This window comes from Leptonychotes weddellii, chromosome 4 (assembly GCF_054177405.1).
Source record: "Leptonychotes weddellii isolate Sample4059 chromosome 4, ASM5417740v2, whole genome shotgun sequence".
Lineage (NCBI taxonomy): Eukaryota > Metazoa > Chordata > Mammalia > Carnivora > Phocidae > Leptonychotes > Leptonychotes weddellii.
In genome coordinates, this window is record NC_138372.1 from 117025037 (window position 1) to 117048360 (window position 23324).

The 23324-nt window shown below is 43.9% G+C and overlaps 2 protein-coding genes and 1 pseudogene across 2 annotated transcripts in view; 2 read left to right on the forward strand and 1 right to left on the reverse strand.

The window, feature by feature from the left end:
- Positions 1-122: 122 nt before the first annotated feature.
- On the forward strand, positions 123-874 carry LOC102749035 (peptidyl-prolyl cis-trans isomerase A pseudogene; annotated as a pseudogene).
- Positions 875-15793: 14919 nt separating this feature from the next.
- Positions 15794-19942, reverse strand: RPL7 (ribosomal protein L7). Its single transcript, XM_081816126.1, has 7 exons — positions 19791-19942; positions 18907-19015; positions 18431-18597; positions 17056-17193; positions 16825-16934; positions 16340-16549; positions 15794-15849 (listed from the first exon to the last, which is right to left on the reverse strand). The coding sequence occupies exons 1-6, from the start codon at positions 19802-19804 to the stop codon at positions 16341-16343; spliced, it is 747 nt and encodes a 248-aa protein (XP_081672252.1). The 5' UTR covers positions 19805-19942; the 3' UTR covers positions 15794-15849; position 16340.
- Positions 19943-20718: 776 nt separating this feature from the next.
- RDH10 (retinol dehydrogenase 10) overlaps positions 20719-23324 on the forward strand; it is a 28344-nt gene continuing 25738 nt past the window's right edge. Inside the window, exon 1 of the mRNA XM_006737079.3 lies at positions 20719-21800. Coding sequence (XP_006737142.1) covers positions 21512-21800 — 289 coding nt within the window. The 5' untranslated portion in view covers positions 20719-21511. The remainder of the gene's footprint in view (positions 21801-23324) is intronic.

Sequence of the window (23324 nt, forward strand, 5' to 3'; positions counted from 1 at the left end):
AGATGTTCAATGTCATTAACCATTGGGGCAATGCAAATCAAAACCACAGTGAGATATCACCTCACACCTGTTATGATGGCTCTTATAAAATTTTTTTTAAAAGACAAGTGTTGGGCAGACGCGGCTGCCCTGGAGCCGCCCACAATGCCCAGCCATGGTCAATCCCACCGTGTTCTTCGACATCACTGTGGACGGCAAGCCCTTGGGCCGCGTCTCCTTCGAGCTGTTTGCAGACAAAGTTCCAAAGACAGCAGAGAACTTCCTGCCCTGAGCACTGGGGAGAAAGGATTTGGTTATAAAGTTTCCTGATTTCACAGGAATATTCCAGGATTTATGTGCCGGGGGGGGGGGTTACTTCACATGCCATAAGGGCACTGGAGGCAAGTCCATCTATGGGGAGAAGTTTGATGATGAGAATTTCATCCTGAAGCACATGGGTCCTGGCATCCTGTCCCTGGCCAATGCTGGACCCAACACGAATGGTTCCCAGTTCTTCATCTGCACTGCCAAGACCAAGTGGTTGGATTGCAAGCATGTGGTCTTCGGCAAGGTCAAAGAAGGCATGAACATCGTGGAGGCCTTGGAGTGCTTTGGGTCCAGGAATGGCAAGACCAGCAAGAAGATCACCATTGCTGACTGTGGACAGATCTAATAAATCTGACTTGTGTTTTATCTTAACTACCAGACCATTCCTTCTGTAGCTCGGGAAAGCGCCCCTCTACCCCCACCTGCTCGAAATACCCCAGAATCTCTGTGCTCTTGCTGCAGTTCTGCGGGCTCCAAGGTTCTTTATCCCCAGGTCTAGCTGGATTGCAGAGTTCAGTTTATGATGATGAAATAAAACCTAAACCACACACACACAAAAAAAAGACAAGTGTTGATGAGGGTAGAGAAATTGGAACTCTTATACACTATTGGTGGAAATACAAAATGGTGCAGCACTATGGAAAAAAGTATGGAGGTTCCTCAAAAAAGTAAAAATAGAACTACCATATGATCCAGCAATCCCACTTCTGGGTATTTATCCAAAAGAACTGAAATCAGAATCTCGAAAAGACACCAGCACACCCATATTCACTGTGGCACTTTTCACGATGGCCAAGATGTGAAAACAATCTAAATGTCCATCAACAGATGAATGAATAAAGAAAATGTGGTATAGATATACAGTGAGATATTAATCATCTATAGAAAAAGAACACAATCCTGAAATATGTAATGACATGGATGCACCTTGAGGACACTATGCTGAGTGAAATAAGCCAATCACAGAAGGACAAATACTGAAGATTCCAACTATATGAGGTATCCAAAACAGTCAAACTCATAGAAGCATAAAATGGTGGTTTCCAGGGGCTGGAGGGAGGAGGAAACAGGGAGTTGCTAATTAGTGAGTATAAAGTTTCAAGACAAGTAAGTTCTAGAGATCTGCTCTTCAACATTGTACCTATAGACAACAATACTGGATTGAACACCTAAACATATGTTAAGAGGGTAAATCTCATGGTAAGTGCTCTTGCCACAAAAAAAATAAAAATTTTAAAAATTATTACCATGATAATATGCATTTGTGCCTAAAAAAAAGATAGTTTCTATGTCCCATGGGAAATAAATATGTCCTCATGATAGCCATTACTTTTATTCTAAACATGGACACAGAAGAATAATTATGTATTTTACTTAATTTGCCACTGGTCAAATTAGGTTAAGGTCCACTCTAATGACCTCATATTAACTCAATTACCTCCAAGTAAGGTCACATTCTGAGGTTGGGGTTAGGACTCCAATGTATTAATTGGGGGGGGGGCAAAATTCAATACATAACCCTACATCACAGCCTAAATAAAATATGTGTTGGAGGTAATTTTTAAAATTCCATTTAAATAAGTGGAATAAAAATGTATTCACTCTCTTAAAACCAATTTCTAAAATCAAAAAAAGGATAATATACAACAATTGAGACCTACACAATTCTACAGCACAATAATAACTATTGATATTCTGGGTAATATTTGAGGGAGAAAAATATTCTGAAAAGCCTTCTGTATCAAAGACAATAATAAATTCAGTAAGATTTTGGTATTAAATGCATTTACCATATACTAATCATTTAAAAATTGGAAATCCCTGGTACTTCCCTGTATTATTTGGGCTTCAAAGGACAGAAAATCCAAAATATGTGCTTAAACAAGATTTGCCCTCAAATAAAAGCCTGGCCAGACACCTCAAGTCTGGTTCTAAGCTATCAGAGACCCCACCTACTTCTCTACTCTACTGCTCCATTGCCCTGAACACATACTATCTATAGTTCAAGATAGCTGATTGAGTAAATGAACATTCGTACTGGCATTGATGGGAACCAGAGTTTTCATTGAGAGAGAAAAAGATACAGATTTCACAGCAATAAAGAGTAAACAAAGACTTTGAAGTCCTAACTATGAATTGGAAGTATAAGACTTTTTTTTTTTTTAAAGATTTTATTTATTTATCTGAGACAGAGAGAATGAGAGAGAGAGAGCACATGAGAGGGGGGAGGGTCAGAGGGAGAAGCAGACTCCCTGCCGAGCAGGGAGCCCGATGCGGGACTCGATCCAGGGACTCCAGGATCATGACCTGAGCTGAAGGCAGTCGTTTAACCAACTGAGCCACCCAGGCGCCCCAATTGGAAGTATAAGACTTTGATCTAAAAAAGAAAAAAGACCCAAAAAAAAAAAAAAGTGTTTCCTAGCTCTGTTTACTAAACCTAATAACTAAAGTTAAAAAAAAAAAAAGAAAGAAAAAGAAAACCACAAAAACCAACCAGAAATAGCTGATTCCAGATCTGTCGAAGGAAATGTCCAAGATGAGCCTAGAACATTTTGTCATTCCAGAGATCTAGTAATCTATCAATGAAGACTATAACCATGGTAGTCATCAACTTAAAAAGACTCCAAGCTGACCAATAATGAGAGTTATAAACATTAATAAAAACATTAACTGCAATGAATTGAAATGTATTAAATATATATATATATATATATGTACAGGCATACCTTGTTTTACTGTGCTTTGCTTTATTGCACTTCACAGATAATTGTTTTGTTGTTGGTGGCTTGGGGGGGGTGGTTTGAGGATTTCTTTGTGTGTTTTTTTGGGTTTTTTGTTTTTTTACAAATTGAAGGTTTGTGGCAACCCTGCGTGGAGCAAGTCTCTTAGTGCAATTTTTCTGACAGCATTTGTTCATTTCACATCTGTCACATTTTGCTAATTCTTGCAATATTTCAAACTTTTTCATTGTCATATTTGTCATGGTGATCTGTGATCAGTAGTCTGTGATGTTACTACTGTAACTGTTTTGATGTGCAATGAAGCGTGCCCATATAAGATAGCGAACTTAATCAGTAAGTGTTGCGTGTATTCTCACTGCTCCACTGACCAGCTGTTCCTCCACCCCTCTCCCTCTCCCCGGGCCTCTCTATTCCCTGAGACACAACAATACCAAAATTAAGCCAATTAATAACCCTACAATGGCCTCTAATTTTTCAAGTGAAGAGTCACATGTCTTTCATTAGAAATGATTACACTTAGTAAGGAAGGCAAGTCAAAAGCTGAGACAGGTTGAAAGCTAGTCCTCGTGTGCCAAACAGCCAAGTTTAAATGCAAGGGGAAGTTCCTGAAGGAAATTAAGAGTGCTAATCCAGTGAACACACTTATGGTAAGAAAGTGAAATAGTCTTATTGCTGACATGGAGAAAGTCTGAGAGGTCTGGATAGAAGATCAAACCAGCCACAACAGTCCCTTAAGCCAAATATAGAGCAAGGCCTTGACTCTCTTCAATTCTATGAAGGCTGAGGGAGGTGAGGAAGCTGCAGAAGAAAAGCCGAAAGCTGGCAGAGGCTGGTTCGTGAGCGCTAAGGAAAGAAGCCATCACCGCAACATGAAAGTGCAAGGTGAAGCAGCAAGTGCTGATATACAAACTGCAGTTAAGTTCTCCAGAAGATCCAGCTAAGGTAATTAACGAGGGTGGCTACACTAAACAACAGATCTTCAGTGGAGATGAAACAGTCTTCTACTGGGAGAGGATGCCATCTAGGACTAGATGAGGTGAGAGGAGAAATCAGTGCCTGGCTTCAAAGCTTCAAAGGACAGGCTGACTCCCTTATCAGGGACTAATGCAGCTGGTGACTTTCATTGGAAGCCAATGCTCATTGACCATCCCCCAAATCCTAGAGCCCTTCAGATTTATGCTAAAATCCACTCTGCCTGTGCTCTGTAAGTGAAACAACAAAGCCTGGATGACAGCACACCTGTGTATAACATGGTTTACTGAATATTTTAAGCCCACTGTTGAGACCTACTGCTCAGGAAAAAGATTCCTTTCAAAATATGACTGCTCGTTGAAAATGCACCTGGTCACCCAAGAGCTCTGATGGAGATGGCCAAGGAGATTAATGTTGTTTTCATGTCTGAGTACAACAGAAATTGCTGGTTTATAGGCCTGTAAGAGAACTGATCTCTGAATTTTTTAATTAAACAACTAAGGTCTAGCAGGGTTATTAAATGGTTTGCCTCTAATGTTATACAACAAGGAACAACAAGAGTATTAATTTATCAAACTCTCTTAATGGAAAGGAGAAATGGACAAAGGAAAGTGATTAAAGAAGTATTAAAATTGAGCTCTAACAAAATTAAAACTAAGCATGTAAAATATTAGGAAAAACAATTTTAAAAGCTATAGACAAATTTCCCATCTGGACAATAGGGGACTTCCCATATCCTAAAATTCATAAGCAGCCAATTTGCCCGTTTGTGTTTAAATATTCAATTCACAGGAAGAATTACATGGAAGCAGTCCCTAAGTTAAGAAACCCCAGGCTGTGAATTGAGAAATGAAGAAATATAGGAGCAATGGCACCTACAATACATCCCATCCACCTATACATCCCAGAGCCCTTTGTTACTTCCCCTTTCCTGTCGCCCATTCCTGGGTGGGACAAAATATTTATTTTCTTGTTAACCTTTCTGTGCCTCAGTCTCCCTACCTAGGGAACTAATAAGCTCTGTCTTACAGAGTTATTATGAAGTTTGATGGTGATTTAAGACAAGCATCTAGCTAAATGCCTAGTATGCTGCTTTAATTCTCAAACAAGAATCTTCAGTTCAGACTGCAATAAGGTAGCTTTACACACAGAGACAAATGATGGCTGCTATTATTATAATCATCATGATTATTACCCTAGGCCAAGAATCAACTAATGGCTAGGTACGAGAGGTACAGCTTGACTCAATGCCTTTTCCTCTCTTCCTCTTTTCCTTTCAGGGGAAAGATGCACCCCTAGAACTCTCCTGTTTTTCTTCATACTGACCTGTTCTTGCCTTTTGCTTTCCATACCCTTCGTCTCCTTGCATAGTACAAATTTAAATATTTTCCCATGATGTTCTATTCAGTTTTGTGGTACTCATCCCCCACTCGCTGCATCTGCCAAGTCTCCTTGTGTTCATTTCCTCATATAATTTGTACACTTTGACTGTGAGCTCATCTTCAGAGAGATTGCTACCTATGGGAGTCCAGTACTCCCTGAGCTCTGGAAACTTTGCTATACGGACTTTTCTATTGGTCTCTGCTTGGCCCTGGGTTTTGGAGGTGCCAGAGCAGTTGGTATGTCAGTTTCTTGGATGGTGGTCCCCAAAGCATGCAGTCATGTGAATTCAGACCCCAGACTTGAGCTGTATGTGTATGAAGCTGTGCAGAGTCTATGTGCCGGGTTTAACAGCTAACCCTTTTCCTGCCATAGTCCAAGTGGATGGCAAGCTTCCTTGCAGTCTCCTCAGGCCAATGGGGGCATATTTTTCTATTATCACCTCAGTGTCTGTAGCAGGTTGTATTTTTCAAAGAAGGATGAACTAATATATATCCATTCCTACATGTTCTTCCTTCAATGTGATATTGACACTCCTTCAAGAAGTGAGGTCTGTGTTCCCTCTCCCGGAAACTAACTTCCTGAGTAAATAAAGTGCCTTAGAAGTGACACTGTGTGATTTCCAAGGCTAGGGCATAAAAGGCGATACAACTGGCTCTCTCTTGGGATACTCACCTATGAAATCCAGCCACCATTTTGTGAGGAAGCCGGGTGACAGGAAGAAGCCACCCCATACTAAGGATCCAGCTGACATCCACAGCTAAGGTCTCAGTCCACAGCCAGCATCAACCACCAGACATGGGAATGAATGAGCCTGCAGGTGATTCCAGCCCCAAGCTTGTGATTCTTCCATCCAAGGCCCCAGACATTGTGAAGCAGAGCCAAGCTGTCCTTGCTGTGCGCTGTCCGAATTCCTGACCCACAGAGCACAATAAATGGTTGTTTGCCACGACTAAGTTTTGGAGAAATTTGTGATGCAGTCATAGTAATTGGAAACAGTACGCCTTTGTGACTTCCAGCTTTCGGCAGATGCTCAACAGTGGCTTCCTATGTGAATGTTCCTTCATTTCTGGCACCTGGGGATTTCCTTCTCTTGGTCCCTAGCTCAGCCACATTTCCATAAATTATCTTATTATATTTTACCCGGCATATGAAATATACCAAAGTAGAATGGAGTCCCATCCATGTCAGCTTCTTCTGCCACACCATCCAGAAGTTCCCATAACTTTTCAAATGAGGACATAAAAAACTGATGCTTTTAATTCCTTTTATATATAAAGATACTTAAAAATAAAAAAGAGAGAACCCTATAGAAAATGTATTTATTAAAGGACAGATAATTCATTCCAGAAAAAAAATACAAATGACCAATAAAAGTTCATCCTCACTAGTTCTCAAATAAAAGCAAAATAATATAATGAGCTATGATTTTGCCAATCAAAATGGCAAGGATTTTTCTTTAATACTAGACAATGTAAGATGAGGTTCAAGGAAAATAGGCACTCTCATAAGGTTTCACTGTATATATCAGTATCATATGTCCAGAAAGCAATTTGGCAATATATATGTCCTAATAATTTTATATACTTTTGACCCAGCAAGTCCACTTCCAGGAATTTATCCTAAAGGAATAATCATTGATACATACAAATATTTATCTTCAGGGATGTCAAATCCTGTATTTTTTTATAATAGAAAAGAAAAAAGGCTGAAAATAACCCAAACATCAAAGAGCAGTTGGTAAGATTATCTTTATTTTTAGCTTTGTTTAAAGCAAAATAGTTATCAAGTGAACAGAAAGACAAGTTGTGGATAAATTGAGAAAGCTAGTTATTTACTTATCCATAATGCAGGTCATTGTGCTAGGAGCTGAAATACAAAAATGATGAAGATGCAAAAGCGTACAGTATGTTGGGGGGGAACAAAGTAAACAAATAATTAGAGTTCACTATGATAAATATTAGCGATAAAGGTATGTTTTAATTCTGTGTATAACAGAGGGTTTGCTAACCTAGCCAGATGGGGGAAGTAGGAGTTTTGCTTTTGTTTTTCAGCGAGGGATGTTCAAGCCAAGTCCCATGGGTTTTCATAAGTAGAAATTGACTGTGACGGTCAGTAGGCTAAATGTTTACTAAAATTCTTGCTCCTCCAGAGAATACAGTGTTCCTAAGAAATGCCTACCTCCCCGTGATTGGAACGTGAGTGAGTGTAATGTGTAACGCCTTTAAGAAGCAAGTCTGCTTTTTCCGATCTTCTCCTTGCTACAGTAATAGGAAAGTGTTAATGAATGGTAGAGCCTGGTCCTACAACCAATTGGGAGAAAGCTGCCTGCTGACCAGGACTATCTGCTTTGGAATTGTTACGTGAGCAAGAAAGAAACTGTTACACGTTAAGTCACTAAGATGTTGAGGTCCATTTGTCATTACAGCTAGGAAAAGACTAATAGATGCAATTTTTTATTCCCAAGGGTGATTATTAGCTCACTTACTCAAATACATTCACTAAGCATGTACTATGTGCAAATCTTCATATCTGAAGAACTAAACAGAGATTTAGATGAAGATGTGAAGAACTAAACAGAGATTCTGCCTTTACAGAATTTCCAATGCAAAAGGAAAAAGAGCAGCCACTCACACAACTGTAATATAAGGCAAAGTGTGACCTTACAGCCCAAGGAGGGAGCGATGTCTCACATCAGGGGAGTTAAAAGAAGGCAGATGTTATTTTCACATGGAAGTTCAAAAAAGACTTGGAAGAAGCCAGAAAATGATGAATAGAATTTAGACAGGCAGAAATGCGGGTATAGGCATTCCAGGAAAAGATATAGATGTGAAAGTTGCCACGGAGAATGGAGTGGGCTTCAGATAAGGGCGCTGTGAGAGATAACGAAATGACAGTTTGGGGCGAGATCACAGACAAATCTGAATGCTAGCCAAAGTGGTTTGCACTTACTTCTTTGAGCAACGGGAAGACACTGACATGGGTTTTGAACCAAGGTGTGGCACATTCACAGGTATGCTTTAGGAAGATTAATCTGGCAGAGATTGGAACCAAGTTAAGAAGCCACTACAATACTAATAGTCCAGAGTGCTTAAATTAGAGTAGCAGCAGTCAGAATACAACAGTTGATTGAATTTAGGAGGTTCAGCAAAGAAAAAAGAGTCAAAGATGCCTGAGACTGCGAACTAGGGTGACTAAGAGAATGATGAATTACATTCAAAGGGAAATTGCTAGTCTGGGGGTGGAGAGAAACAAAAAGCTCGGTTTTAGATAAAATGAATGGAGGACATCCAGGTGGAGCTATAGAACCTGAATTTAAGCTGTAGGAATTGAGGACCGTAGCTTCGTTTGGGAGAAGAAATTTTAAGAGTCATCTATTCACTAGTGAGAATTAAGGCCAGAGACTGGATTAAAGTTGCCAAAGAAGACTTGAGAGGGAGAAGAAAGCCAGATTTCCTTAAAATGTCCACAAAGCAGGAAGATAAAGAAGAGGCTGAGAGGTGACTGGAGAGGCAGAGAATACAGAGGAACCAGAATCACGGGAAGCACTGGACCGTGTCCAATTCTATAGAAGTTGGTAGTGGAAGAAACTACTAATAACACAGCAACACCAAAAGCACAATCTCACTTAATCCTCAAAGAACCCAATGAAATACAATTCCCAATTACTGACCAGGAATTCCCACCCAACAAAGAACACATTTTATTCATCGGAGTAAAATGAGCCTGGATTCTAATCTTGATTCTGCCCTTCAATACCTGCATAACCATAGGGTCATGAAGAAAATAACAGTGCCTCCGATTCTCACAGGGTTAGTGAGGATTCAATTTCAAAATGCATGTAAAATATTCAGCATGGTGCTGGACATATAATAAATACTCAGTGAGTGGAAGCTGTTTTAAATAATAATAAAGACAGATTTTTCTCAACACAGCCTGTTGATGGAAATGTAAATCAGTAAAGACTTTTCAGAACACAAGATTCTATCAAAAATTTTTCACATACACCTGACCCCGCAATTCTGCTTCAAGGAATTCATTTTATAGAACTGTTCCCATGTATAAGAATGTTCATTGTTGCATTGTTTGCAATAAGGAAAAACTGGAACCAATCTTAATGAGGATGGTTACATAAATTACAATACATCCATACCATATGGTCATACATCTGTATGATACATCTACCATATCAATGCAGACCTAAGTAAACTGATATGAAGTTATTTGTCACATCCTTTTAAGTGAAAAAGACAATTTCTCAAAAGAATCCAGATATGATTCCAATGATGATAAAAAAAAACAAATGAAAAAAGAGTAGAAGGATAAACACTAAATAAACTCTAAGAAGATTTAGAAAGAAAGGAGAAAAAGGTAAAGAGAGGGCTTTCACTTCTAACTCTATATTCTTCTGTTTGAATGAGAACTACTAATGTGTTATAATGTAATTTTAAAAATGTAAAAAAAGAAATGTCAAAAGTATTTTTGAAGAAACGTCTCTGTAACAGAGGATTTAAACTCACCATTAGCAATGTAGATAAAAAGCCAATGAAGATGGAAGAGCAGGGATTCTTGTGCTTCAGAGAGTACAATACCCTGAAAATGGTTGCAAAGTTGCATTTCTCTAGACGGAGGCTCCAGTTTTCATGTCTATGGCCCCCCAAAAGCTGTAGGGGTTGAATGACCCATACAATAGAACAGACTACCTGTATTACACAAATCTTTTCTAGTATTTGTAACCCCTCATGAAAAAAGTAATAAACACACAAACTATAGGTAAATCAGAAATGGCACAAAGCTAAATTGGCTGTGAAAACGGAGCCAGAGCTAATTAACACGGTCAGTGTCCCAAGTCCTGCTCCACATGGCTGGGTGCAAAAGTGAGGTACAGTGGCAGTCAAAGGTAGAGGGGAAACACCTAGCCCACACCCCGCTTCAGTTTAAACCCTGGGCAGGTTGGAGGGAGGCCCTGTAAGGGCGTGTCCACTTGACGCAGGGATGCGCGTGCTAGCCTGACCCAGCTTGAGGAGTGCGGAAACATACAGATCCGGCAGGCAGGTCCTCGAGTCCGGGACTCGTTCCCATCTCTCTGCTTCACCCGACCCCGCCCGGCAGCTCCCCTCGAGTTCGGGATTCGTTCCCATCTCTCTGCTTCACCCGACCCCGCCCGGCAGCTCCCCTCAAAGTGAGTCAAGAGAATCCTTGGAGTGATCCATGTGCCTCACTGGGCTAGTTTCCCCTGCCTGGAAGGGGGCCTGACCAGCGGACCTCTCGGCCCCACCTCCCCTTCAGCTCTGCCCCTGCAAGGTCCCCTGGCCTCCGCCCCACCCTACCCCCCCACCCCGCTCCCGCTAGGCCGGGGGTCCTCCGGAGACCACCCGCACTCACTGTCCCCGCAGCTCCACCTCGGAGGAGAGGGGCTTCTTCGAGTGCCTGGACCGTGGCGGTGGTGCCCAGGTCTGAGGCTCCGGCAGCGGGGTCAACGGGGGCAGCGGACAGCGCGGGAGCCAGGGGCGGCCCGCAGCCGAGCCGAGCCCCCGGCCCAGGCTGGCCGGGGCGCGGGGCTGGCTGCGGCGGCAGGGCAGGGCAGGGAGGGCGGCCTGGCGCTCGTACGGGCGCCGCTCTCGGGGCGAACATGCTCGGCTGCCAGCAGCCCGGCGACGCTCGAGAGCGCGGCGCGGCACGCCCGCCGCTCAGCCCCGCCCGGCCCGGCGAGCGGCTCCGGTGGCTGCAGCCCTGCCCTCCCGACGCGCGCGCGTTGCCAGGCGCCGGGAGCTTCCGGAGCTGCCGGACCGCCTTCCGCGCGCGGTCACCTGCCGCAGTCTTCCCACGGCAGGGACCGACGGTTAGGGTGCCGCGCCAGGAAGGCGCCTGGGCGGCTAGAAGGCCGCTTAGGACTCACTCGACAACTAGTATAGGCGCCACCGCCTTTGGGGTCACTGCTACGGGGGGGGGGATGGGAGGGTGCTGAAATGAGGTTGGGTGTCCGGGAGTCAGACGTGGCACAAGTTCAGTGGGGCACGAAAGTTGCGCCATGCGCCTGTAGGGTGGGTAGTGGGCAGTTAGACAGGGTTGACGTTCAATTCTCTGGATTGCATTTTTAAGATTCAAACTAACCAGGTTCTCCAGAGTATTGATGAGTCTGGAACTTTCAAACAGCCCAGCAATACCTGCCTACCCAATCTTAGGTTAAGTGACATAGTCATCCCCGAGTTCCCTCACCATGCCCGCCCGAATTCCATGTTCTGTCTCCTTTGTCTAGGTTCTTTGGCGAAAGGTTAGGTGCGTGTCCCCTCCCCAGTAAATAAGCCTAGCACCCTGACTTGTGCGGTAGGACCTTAGCATCTATACTTTTGCCCAATTATGTTCTAAACCCTCTGCCTCCATTTCATGACCCCAAATAGGGCTGCAAGTTTAGCCCTAGGAACGATGGTTTCAGATCCGACCAAACTGAAGCTGCTCTCAAACACACTTTCTGTTTTCATCAAGCTCCACACTCATATTTCCTAGCTTCTCTGGTTAAGAAAACTCAAATTAGATCTGGAACCTAATACTTGCCCCACCACTTGTGTGATCCTGGGGGACGGAAAGTTAACCCCTCATCTAAAAAATGGAGATAGTGGTATACTTACCTAATAGAATAGGCTGCACATTAAAAATGACATGGAGAATTTAAAGAGAAAGGCCTGGGACCCATCCCCCCAATCAATCGGTTCTGGGATTGCTCTCAAAGTGGAGAACCAACCAAGGACTATGTAGATTAAGTGTACACTAGCAGTCGATGCGTGATCAAATGTTTATTATTAAATGGTCTGCTTTTGAGTCTGCTGTCATATCCTGAGCTATCACAACTGCCAGTGACACTGCCTCCCAACTCTTGACACTAGCTGTTCTATCACCAGTTGTCCAAATTCTACCTCCTTTGTGAAATTTCCCAATCTGCACAGCATGAACCATCTCCTATATTCCCCTAACATGCTGTTCTATTTTCACATAATAGATTTCTACACAATAAAACTCATCTTTGAGTCTTTTACAGTAATATGTGTATACATACATACATACATACAATCTCCATGAACCCACCACAGTGCTGCCAACTCCTCTTACCATTCACCAAGGACAATGTGCCAGCAACTGGAAAATCAAAAATTTAAATTCCTATTGCTCTTAAGAGGCTTGATTCACTCAATCAAAAACATAAGGACTGCAATGCACCAGGCATTATTCTAGGGCTAGAACAGAGAAGGCAAACACTCAAACCTTATAGCAGTTTCAGTACATATTCTCAAAACCTTGAGGAGTGGCTGTGAAAAGCAACAAGAACAAATGGAAAAAGTATTTCCAGAAGTAAGAGATGCTGTGAAAAATACAGGGTTATATTAAGAGATGTGTCAGAAAAGACATTTTTCCAGAATTAAGAAGTGAAATACACAGACCCGAGGGCCTTGTGTTTCAAACACAAGATTACAAGGGCCAAGACCCTACATTAGAAGCTTGTCATTTTTGAGAAACAAGAACAAATATAGCTGGGAACTATAAATTAAAGATCAAAGAATGGCCCTCCCTAACATTTCCCTGCCATTATTCCTGGAATATGCTGCCTACAGTAGGGACTACTAGGTAGGAACTTTGCTGATGTACTTAAATTAAGGAATTTGAGATGGAGAGATTATCCTGGATTATCTGGGTGGCTCAATTTGATCACAAGGGTCCTTAGACTTCAAAGATGGAAGAAGGGGCTATAAGCCAAGAAATACAAGTGGTTTGCAGAAACTGGAAAAAAAAAAAAAATGAATTCTCCTGTAGAGCCTTCAGAGGGCAGGAAGGCAGGCCTGATGACACCCTGACTTAGCTCAGGAAAACCAATTTAGGACTCCTTACCTCTGAAATTGTTAAAGACAATAAATCTGTGTTTTAAATCACTCAAGTTTGTAATTTCTTACAACAGCAATAGGAAACAAAAACCTAGTGCCTACTCCATATAAAATACTAGGTTGAAAGGACTAAAAGGTTGGCCTTAAAAAGTTTTACCCAAGCAAAGGGAGACAACCGTATGAAAGCAATGTTTTGCCTGGTTCGATACCAATCTGTAAAGGAAAGCAGTGGGGGCAGAATGTTGTCAGTCTTCCCCTACAGGTGGTTCCCAGACACCCCAAAAAGCTGACACATCCTAGACATCCCTGTAGCACTTATCTCACACTATTTGTGTTATGTCTAGCTTACCAATTAGACCGACACATGAAAGCATAGGCTCTTTTCCTTTGTACGACCCTGCTAGGTGCTCAAATTACAGTAAGTGGTAAATAGTATTTACTTGTACTTTGAGCCAGAACTGCTCTAAACACCTAACATCTTCATCAAAATCCTAGATTAGGCACGACAATCTCCCCCATTTTACTGATAAAGATTCACTGGCCCAAGCTATTAAGTGAAGGCTGGATACGAACCCATTTTTGTTCCAGAGTCAGCACTCAATCCAGCCTATGGTAAAGGAACTTCCAAAGATAAGCAATATGAGGTAACACCTGCTAAAGATCAGTGAATGCAATAACTAAGCTTCATGACTTGAAAACTGGGGTAGCGGCCGCCTGGGTGGCTCAGTTGGTTAAGCAACTGCCTTCGGCTCAGGTCATGATCCTGGAGTCCCGGGATCGAGTCCCACATCAGGCTCCCTGCTCAGCGGGGAGTCTGCTTCTCCCTCTGACCCTCCCCCCTCTCATGCTATCTCTATGTCATTCTCGCTCTCAAATAAATAAATAAAATCTTTAAAAAAAGAAAAAGAAAACCAGGGTAGCTAGTGTAAGATCTTATAATGCTGGAACACTGAAGGGCACAAATGTAAATTTACATATGAGGTGAATTTTTGTAGAACCAGCTGGGTGGGGCCCAGAACTTCAAAGGTTGGTTAGCCTTCTAGGGGACAGTACCTTATAGGTGACACCATCTTTTAGGAGGTGGGTTTTCTAAACAAGGTGTTAACCTGCATTTCAGTAGGTTCTAACAGTTCACAAAACCTTTTCACACCCTTTTAGTCCTCACAATCCTGTGAAGGAAGACCAATTACCCTACTTTATTCCCTAGAATCTAACAGCAGAAATTATCACTCTGACATGCCTTCCTCTATTCCCACTCTTTGAAACTGCCTAGGTTCCTTTACTCTGAAGCAAGCGCTTTAGACTTTTCTATGGCAATATTAAATGTCTGCAACTCCTCCCTACCCCCAAACTCTCACCCATTTGTTTCCCCATCCTCTGGGCCCCTGGCCCCACTCGGAAAGTAATTTATATGGAGAACTGAATTTCCCAGACTGAAAACAAACACGTCCACAGAGGACATGTATTATCAATACACTGTTTATCCTACGTATTCCCAAAGATGTTCCTATCCCTCACCAGCTTCAAAAGCTTTGCTTCTTTGGGTAATGTGTCCATTCGTGGGCTATAAACAAATGTACCACTAATTACTGAGAGTGGGCATTTACTAAAAACAAGTTTCTTGCAAAACACTGGCACACTCAGTGTGTAACATGTAACACTGACTTTATATAAAGAACCTTCTGTATTTCCAGAATTCATTGACCATAAACTCACTAAACCAGAGAGATAGTTTCTAAGACTAGAGAATTTTAAAAAATTATTAAACATATCTGTCTAGCAGCTTTCAATAATATTAACTGTAATGATTCTGGTCCAAGTGTCAAAAGAATTAACAGGGCACCTGTTTCATACTGCATCACACCGCTGGCACAATCAATGAGGACTACAAAAACTTTTTATATGTACTTCGTATTATGTTCTACACTGAAAACTATCAGTTCACTAATCTAAGTGAGATACATACAATACATAGGAATGTTATTTATAAAATAAGAAAACGTTTCATGTTTTGCTCGCTACTACTATAGGTGCTACAAAACAACTTGCATCTATGGGCACCAATTTCATTTCCTCCTTTATAACAATGTATAATGGAATTATTAAAATCTCACCTAAATAAGCACAGAAGATGCAAAACAAAAAACCAAAAATGGAAATGCAAGGAAAACATGTTCACACAGTACTTTATAGAAAAGCCAAAGCCTCAGAGGATAGAATTTCAGCAACAGTATTTCTATTTGTAAATCATGCACAAAGGCCTATGAAATAGGTTTTCTTAGAACAGACCCATCTTGGCTAACTCAGTGGCACAATTCAAAAGTGAAAAATTAAGATATATTCTTTGTACAGAAGAGTCTTTAATAAACCCAAGGAATGTTTTCCACCAAGATACAAACTAGACCCTAGTTTTGCACGCAAAGGCTGATGACTTTTATCACACACCAAGATTTGCTTTAATAGTTAAGGGACAGCAGAGTCAAGCTAGCAAAAAGTCACCAAGACAACAACACATTTCCATTTGAGAGTAGCCATTTATTAACTGACCAGATTACAAAAATAATCATGGTAGATACCTGAAAAGGGAAAAAAAAAACCACCTTAATAGATTACAATTAACATAAATCAAGAAATTTTAAGAAAGTGCTTCAGTTTCCATTCTTAAGGAAAAAACCACAGGGCGCCCAGGTGACTCAGTTGGTTAAGCGACCGCTTTCAGCTCAGGTCATGATCCCAGAGTCCTGGGATCGAGTCCCACATTGGGCTCCCGGCTCAGCAGGAAGCCTGCTTCTCCCTCTGACCCTCTCCCCTCTCATGCTGTTTCTCTCTCTCAAATAAATAAATAAATAAAATCTTAAAACAAAAAAAAAAAAGAAAAAGAAAAAAACCCACAGGTTTTCTTTCCTCCATAAATGCCCTCAAAAGGAGTAATCAAACCAGCTGTAATCAGATGACTGGCTTCCCCGCCAAAAAATATTAGAACCCAACCCCTTATCAATATTTAAAGATTACCACCACTTTTACTCTTATTATGAAGTAAAATTTTATCAAGCCTTAGCCGCTCACCTTAGTTCATCCTTCTAATAAGCCTATTGATCTGGTCTTCCCTGTTACCAGCATCTCCACCTTCTACAAAATGGGTGGTCTTTTTCTTCATTCCCCCTCGTGGAGAAGATAATTTGAAGGGCCATAAAAAGTTGTTTGCTTCTTTGAAACGTTTTCCAACAGTATAGATCTCGTGAATCAGATCCTCCATGCAGATGATGCCATATTTACCTGAACATTTTAAGATCATTAAAATCATTAACTGTTTTTACAGATTTTAGGATATTCAGCAAGGACAATTACAGGCCATGAGACTTTAAATCAAGAGTAAAGCAACAAAGAGGGAAATTCATGGCTGTCTTTACAAAGATGAGGCTTGAGCCATGAAATCATAACTTACATTTTCCATGGGAAAATTCATAATAGAATGAATATAAGGCCACAAGATGCCAGAAAATGTCAACTTTGTCTAATATCAAATTTCTCCTAAAATAGGCAGAACCTACCAAGAGATCGGGCAATCAATGTGTTATCTGTCAGGGCAATTCGCTTCTTGTTGATTTTGCCATAACCACGCTTGTAGATCAATTCATTCACCGACTTCAGGTTTGGGTACCTGAAATAGGAAAAACCAGACATGAATGACCAAAGAATAGGGTTATCACCATCAGAACACCTAAAAATCCATCTTGCTAACAGCCAGTTCAAAAGGAACTCTTAGGAAAGGACAGACTTACCCCCATGCTATATAAGGTTCCACAATCCTTAGCATGTTAACTGAAGCCTTGTTGAGCTTAACAAAGGTGCCATTGAAGATCTGGCGAAGGCGAAGAAGCTGCAACACCTTTCGAACCTTTGGGCTCACACCATTGATACTGCAGTGGGAAAAAAAGACAATTTACTTGGCTATCAGAATTTTTATTAAGAATAGGAAACTAACAATTATGAATTTTGGACAACACAAGTCCCACCTAAAACCACCCAAGTCTCACCTAAATAAAATCATCTCCTGTTACAATAACCACTGGCATTTTTCCTTTAGTTAGCTACTCTGACATTTAAAACTTACAACCCCCCCTTTTTTTTTTATCTCCTGAGCATTTATTTTATAAAGTTTGATTTTCAAAGCAAATGACATGTCTTATCTAATGCTGTCTAGAAATATTTAACTATGTTCTGCAGTTTCCAGCAATGTCCTTTCAGTGTGAAATTTAATTATGAAGTGATACTTTAACTCATTCATTTTCTTTTATTTATTTGAGAGAGAGAGAAACAGCATGAGAGGGGATAGGGTCAGAGGGAGAAGCAGGCTCCCCGCTGAGCCGGGAGCCCGATGTGGGACTCAATCCCAGGACTCTGGGATCATGACCTGAGCCGAAGGCAGTCGCTTAACCAACTGAGCCACCCAGGCGCCCTAACTCATTCATTTTCAATAGGCTGGTTCTGAAATATTTGCACTTCCAAAACTTTTAAGGTTTAAGATTAGATTTAATTTATTTAAGATTAAAAACTACAAAGACTTGATTTTATCCTAGAAAACTCATTGCTTCTGAGTTGGTGCATCACAATATGGCACATTTTCTATAAGGAGTTCTTTCCTAGGGACCAATTTCAATGTATTGTGGTCTGTGTGAATACCTTGTCTAACAGATATTCTGAGTAACAATTCAACGTTGGAACCTATTTCTATTAGCTTAAAGATACAATTTCTGTGGGTTTCTGGCTTGGTTCAGCTGCTCTTGCTTTGACCATAGCTACATCCATGTTCTGTACACTGGCAACTTGCTGTCTTATCCCCTGATCCTTTTACCACTTCCTCGTTTTGTATTCATCTTTGTAAGAGCACTTATGAGCCCTACACGTCATCTTCTTTTGAAGTTTATCTCCAGGACACTGAATTAAAATTCAAATGCTCAATTAGAGAATGGATAGGGGCTTTAGGCACAGACCTTGCAACTAAACCATTAAGACACCACCGTCCATGTTCAAGCTATACCCAAAATATCTTTATTCCAGTGCTTCAGAACCAAAGCCTTTAGAAGTAATGTGAAGTCTTGCTGAGACCATGTAGCTTTCCCTTCAAAACCAGAATGCAGTTAAAACTGAACTTACCCTCTGATCCTAATGACAAATGCCAATTTGGGTTCCGCAGGTACGTAGAAGTTGCCAGCTTTTCTTGCCATCCTTGCCATTCGAATCTCAGTTCTGTACATCTGCCTATATTCCTTGTGGTAATGCTTAGCTTTTTCATAGATAAGCTTCCTTCTTGCCTTTCGAAGCTGAAAACCAATACCAGTTATTCATCTGATTTTTAGCTCCCAAACCCAATTAGCAATTCCAGTTTTTTAGCTTATTTATTGCAACACCAATTTTATTAAAAAATGTTCCCTTGAAACTTTTTCCTGGCCACAGCATGCATTAATATTTCAAAGTGCAGATACTACCTCCATTTAATATCACTTTTAAGAGCTGATAACCAAGCTCACTGGTACAGTGGGTGAAGTTAACAAGTCTTGCTGAGAAAGAACACCTGTTTTCAATCCAACCACAAGGCCTTTACATGGAAAGTGCCTCAAAAGTTTACTTACCATCTTCTGAGCAAACTTCTTCCTCAGACGCTTGATCTTCAACTCTGCGAAATTCCTTCGCTTCTTTTTAAGGGTTTCTGGCACAGCAGGAACCTTCTTTTTCTTCTCTCTGGCATCAATGAACAGAACTTTATTAATAGTTCAAAAAGCACACAACACCACATTACTCCTAATCTGTACTGAGCACGCTTTGTCATTTAGCACTACTACTGTCACTGGCTCTAAAAGTTTGTATCTTTAGCTGCTCTAGCAGATTTTAGGGAGTTTCTATGCCAGGAATCCTCGCATTTTAATACTGACCCCTTCACTTAAATACCAGTCGGAGACCACAATAAGTTCACATCTAATGCACGATCAGCCCCGGCATCCGATAATTAAAACATCTACAGCAAAGTTAACAAAACGTACAGACTCAGAAACGGCTGCAAGACACTATCTCTAGACTCTTAACGAGGCTGAGTGTAAGGGGGCTTAGAATTCTCAGGAAAAGAAATTTTAAAACACCTCCCAACTACCACCCTGATTCAGGTCTGAAGTTCCACATGCTAAAAGCAAAGGCCTGACGACAGGGACGACTGGGCCAAATACCAACTAAGGTTGAACCCAACTGAGACGTTCTGCGCCTCTTGAAAGACAGGAATACCCACCGGTCCCGCACACATTCGGCTCTCACACCTCGTTCCGGGTTCATCTCCAAAACCTCCCCCCCAAGGCCGCCCGCATCCCACCTTAGCCTGGCGCCCCCACTAGTGTCACAGAGCGTCACAAACACACAAACAAATGGGTAAAGATACAGGCTACCGCCGGATCGAGGGAAAGTGAGACAAAAGATCTCTGGTTTCGCGGATGGAGAAAGATTCTCAAGCGGCCGAAGAGCAACTTACTCCGCACCCTCCATGGTTCCAGCCGGAAAAAGAGGAAGTCAGCGCATGCGCGCGGTCCACTTAAAGACGACAAGAGCGAAGCCCCATAATTCATAGGTGTCCCAGGATAAGCCAGAAAAGAACTCGGAACTGAGAACTCGTCTTGCAGACGCAAAATTAAGTACTGCCGGATTCTGCCCCTTACGATCAAGTTTCGGGTAAAATTTGTATGAGAAAATGCATGCATTGAATAGACTCTTTAATCAATATCACAAGAGCAAAGAGTGCTGACACCTTGACTACTCGGGGTCCTAGTCCCTAGGCTGCGTTGACTGGGTACTTCTCGAATTCCACCCAGTAATGTACGCAAATGACACGCCGCACCAGCGCGAACTACAAATCCCGGCATGCAGCACTTTCATTGCCAGCCAGGAGGGAGGGCGACGCTTGACTGGGACTGTGGGCACCCAGCGGTGGTGATTTCAGCCAGGAAAAATGAGAGCCTTTCGGCCCACGTTCCAGAGAGCTAGCTGCGATTCTAAGTTGCTGCCAAGACCCGGCTTTTGACGGCCTTCTCGGCTCTCTGCCAGCCCTAGCCATAAACCGGCACCCTACTGCCGCGCTGCCGAGGTCCTTCTCTTGGCTCCTCCAGCCTGCAGGGCTGTCTTCCTCAGTGCCTGATCGCAGAAGGGGCCGTCCAGAGTCCCATGCTCAACGAAAGTGGCGACATAGGGACTAGCGAGGACTCGACGGCAGGAGGAGGATGGCCCGGACACTGCCGACCGCCAGGCCTGGCAGGCGGAGGCCGGGACACCCCACGGCAAGGGCGTAAGCTGTGACGGGAGGTGCGACAAGGGCTGGAGGCTGCGGCCGCGGCCATGTGAGAGGGGCTGCCCCGCCGCGGTTCGGCGGACGGCGGGCTGGGGGCTGGGCCGGGGGCGGGGTGCGCCCGGGGGCGGGGAAGGCCGAGCGGAGGGAGGGCCGATGCCGCCGCCGGCTCTTCCCGGTCGAGGGTTATATAGCGCGGAGCGTGGAGCCCGCTCAGAGGCGGCCGGGAGCGCTCCGACTTGCAAGCGGCGCTGCGCTGCGGAGCCCAGTGCCCAAGTGACAGCCGTGGGGAGTGCAGGGCAGGGGACACGAGACCGCGGGGGCAGCTGCAAGCCGTTGGGCAGCGCTCGACTGCACCGAGCGAGGAGTCGCCCCTTCCTGGCGCTCCCGCTGCCCCGCACCCCACTCTCCCACCCTTTCGCAACTTGGGTCAAGTTGACAACTCCCGCGGCGGCCGGCGGGCCCGTGCGGTCTCCGCTGCGCGCCCCTCCCCCGGGGTGAGAGGGAGCCGCCGCGCCGGCTCCGGGGACGCTCGGGCGGCGGCGGCTTGGCCATGAGGGCAGCGCGCGCCGCCTAACTCGCGGCTGTCACCGCCGCTGCAGCGGGACCGACCGACCGGCCGGCCGGGCGGGCGCTGCGGGACGGGCGGGCGGCCGCCGGCAGGAGGCGCCGAGCCGGGCGGCTGCCGCGGCGGGCACAGCCCGGGGCCACCGCGCCGAGCCCGGGCGGGAGTGGCCCCGCGCAAGCAGGGAGCGGCGCCGCGCACTCCAGCCCGGAGGGCACCTCGAGGGAGGGCGCGGGGCGCAGCCCTCTGGTCTCGGCGGCTCTGACAGACGCCCGGGGGGCCGGGAGCCCGGCTGCCCTGAGCGGGGTGGACGCGGACGCTGGACTCGTGCGGGGTTCCGGGCGTCGCGATGAACATCGTGGTCGAGTTCTTCGTGGTCACTTTCAAAGTGCTCTGGGCGTTCGTGCTGGCCGCGGCGCGCTGGCTGGTGCGGCCCAAGGAGAAGAGCGTGGCGGGCCAGGTGTGCCTCATCACGGGCGCCGGCAGCGGCCTGGGCCGCCTCTTCGCGCTCGAATTCGCCCGGCGCCGGGCGCTGCTGGTGCTCTGGGACATCAACACTCAGAGCAACGAGGAGACCGCGGGCATGGTGCGCCACATCTACCGCGACCTGGAGGCGGCCGACGCCGCGGCGCTGCAAGGTAACTCGGACCTGCGCCGGATCAAGCCTCTCCCCACCCCCGAGCCGACCCCGGGAGGGCCCGAAACCCCACTGCCCGGGTCAGCCCCGCTCTCGAGGAAGAGAACCACCCCCTCGTCTTCTGCGAGTGGAATTTGCCCCGTGAGAAAGGAACACGGTCACCTCTGTTTTAGAACACGGGAAGGTGTGGTGAACCGTCTTTACGGAGGTCCTGTCTCTCTGGGGACGAATGTCGGGTTTCCTAAACGCTTTGAGGATAGGGAAGGCAGAGGGAACTTGCTAGCACAGGTTTGAATCCTAAAGAAATGCCTCACTCCCGTTTGCGGTGGGGAACTAAAGTGTCTGGGAAGTTGTTCTCACACTCCACTGATGCCTGTATCTGTGTTACTGTGGTCTGAACCGCTGAGGCTCGGGCAGCATTGATGATTTCACTATAACTTTAGCCACAAGAAAATAATTAACATTGTTTCACCAGAGACAAGTAAGTGCTTTAGTTATGTACTCAGCCTGATTGAAAGATGTCCTACCTCTTTCAAAGCGCTTGGAAGATTTAAGCCTCACTGTAAACTTATTTCATGTTTTTGATAACCTCAGGAAATCTGCCTCGCTGTGTATTTATTAAATAATCTGAATCTGAGATTTTTTTTTTAAAGCCAAAGCAGAGACCATAACCAGCCATAAATATTGGTCTAAGAAATTTGATAATGGCTCTTACTCTTTGATAAAATTTTTCATTTCCAGAGAAAACATATGAACTATACTGAGAAGATTAACTTGGGACACCACCCCTGCCCTATATCGATCATTTTTCACCAAAACTATTGGCACCTGCCTTTTAGGTCAGAAAATCAAAGGTCAAAAATGTTACATTTTCAACAGTGGTATGGAGGGGTAGCAAATACAGATTTTTGTGCTCCCTTCCAAAACCTAAGAGAGAAAGGTATTCAAAAACCAGGAAAGAGAATTTTGGTTTTTAAATTGAGATCTTATGTGGTAAAATTGCATATTTACCTTTAAGTTTGATTTATGTGAGGTGCTTCTTAGGAGAGCTCAGCTATTCCAGTTAGAACAAACCAGTGATCTCCATTCTTTCATGAGAAACTTTAGGTTCATTTCTTGGCTTTGGATGACTTCAGATTGTTAACTACAGTTTTGATTTGTGAGCCTTAAGGAGAGTTTCCATTTTGAGGGTGCTGGTACTAAAAGAGTGAAAGCCGGTTCTGGCCACTATTCCTCAAAAAAGAGAGGAGTGTGTAGTGTTTGTGTTTGGGGCGGGGGGGGGAGGGTGTTACTCTCTGGGCTGAGATCAGTTCTTTCCAGGTGTCTTTAGCTCCAGGAAGCTGATCCCATGAGGTCTGACTTGTATGGGGCTTGTCACAATTACATGATTTTCCCCTAAGCAAAGTTATCTAGTAAATTGCTATAATTCCCAAAGACTTTTGGGGGAGGAAGGCAGCTGTAAGTTCAGTCATTGGCAAGCCTCAGGGTGTTAGAAATTTGAAGCTCACTGTAGTATTTTTGTTTT

Coding starts and splice junctions, on each gene's coding strand:
- RPL7 (XM_081816126.1), bottom strand. Junction 18,598..18,906: donor AGAAGTTTGCTCAGAAGATG/GTAAGTAAACTT, acceptor ATTGGTTTTCAG/CTTCGAAAGGCAAGAAGGAA. Junction 17,194..18,430: donor TTTGTCATTAGGATCAGAGG/GTAAGTTCAGTT, acceptor TTCCCACTGCAG/TATCAATGGTGTGAGCCCAA.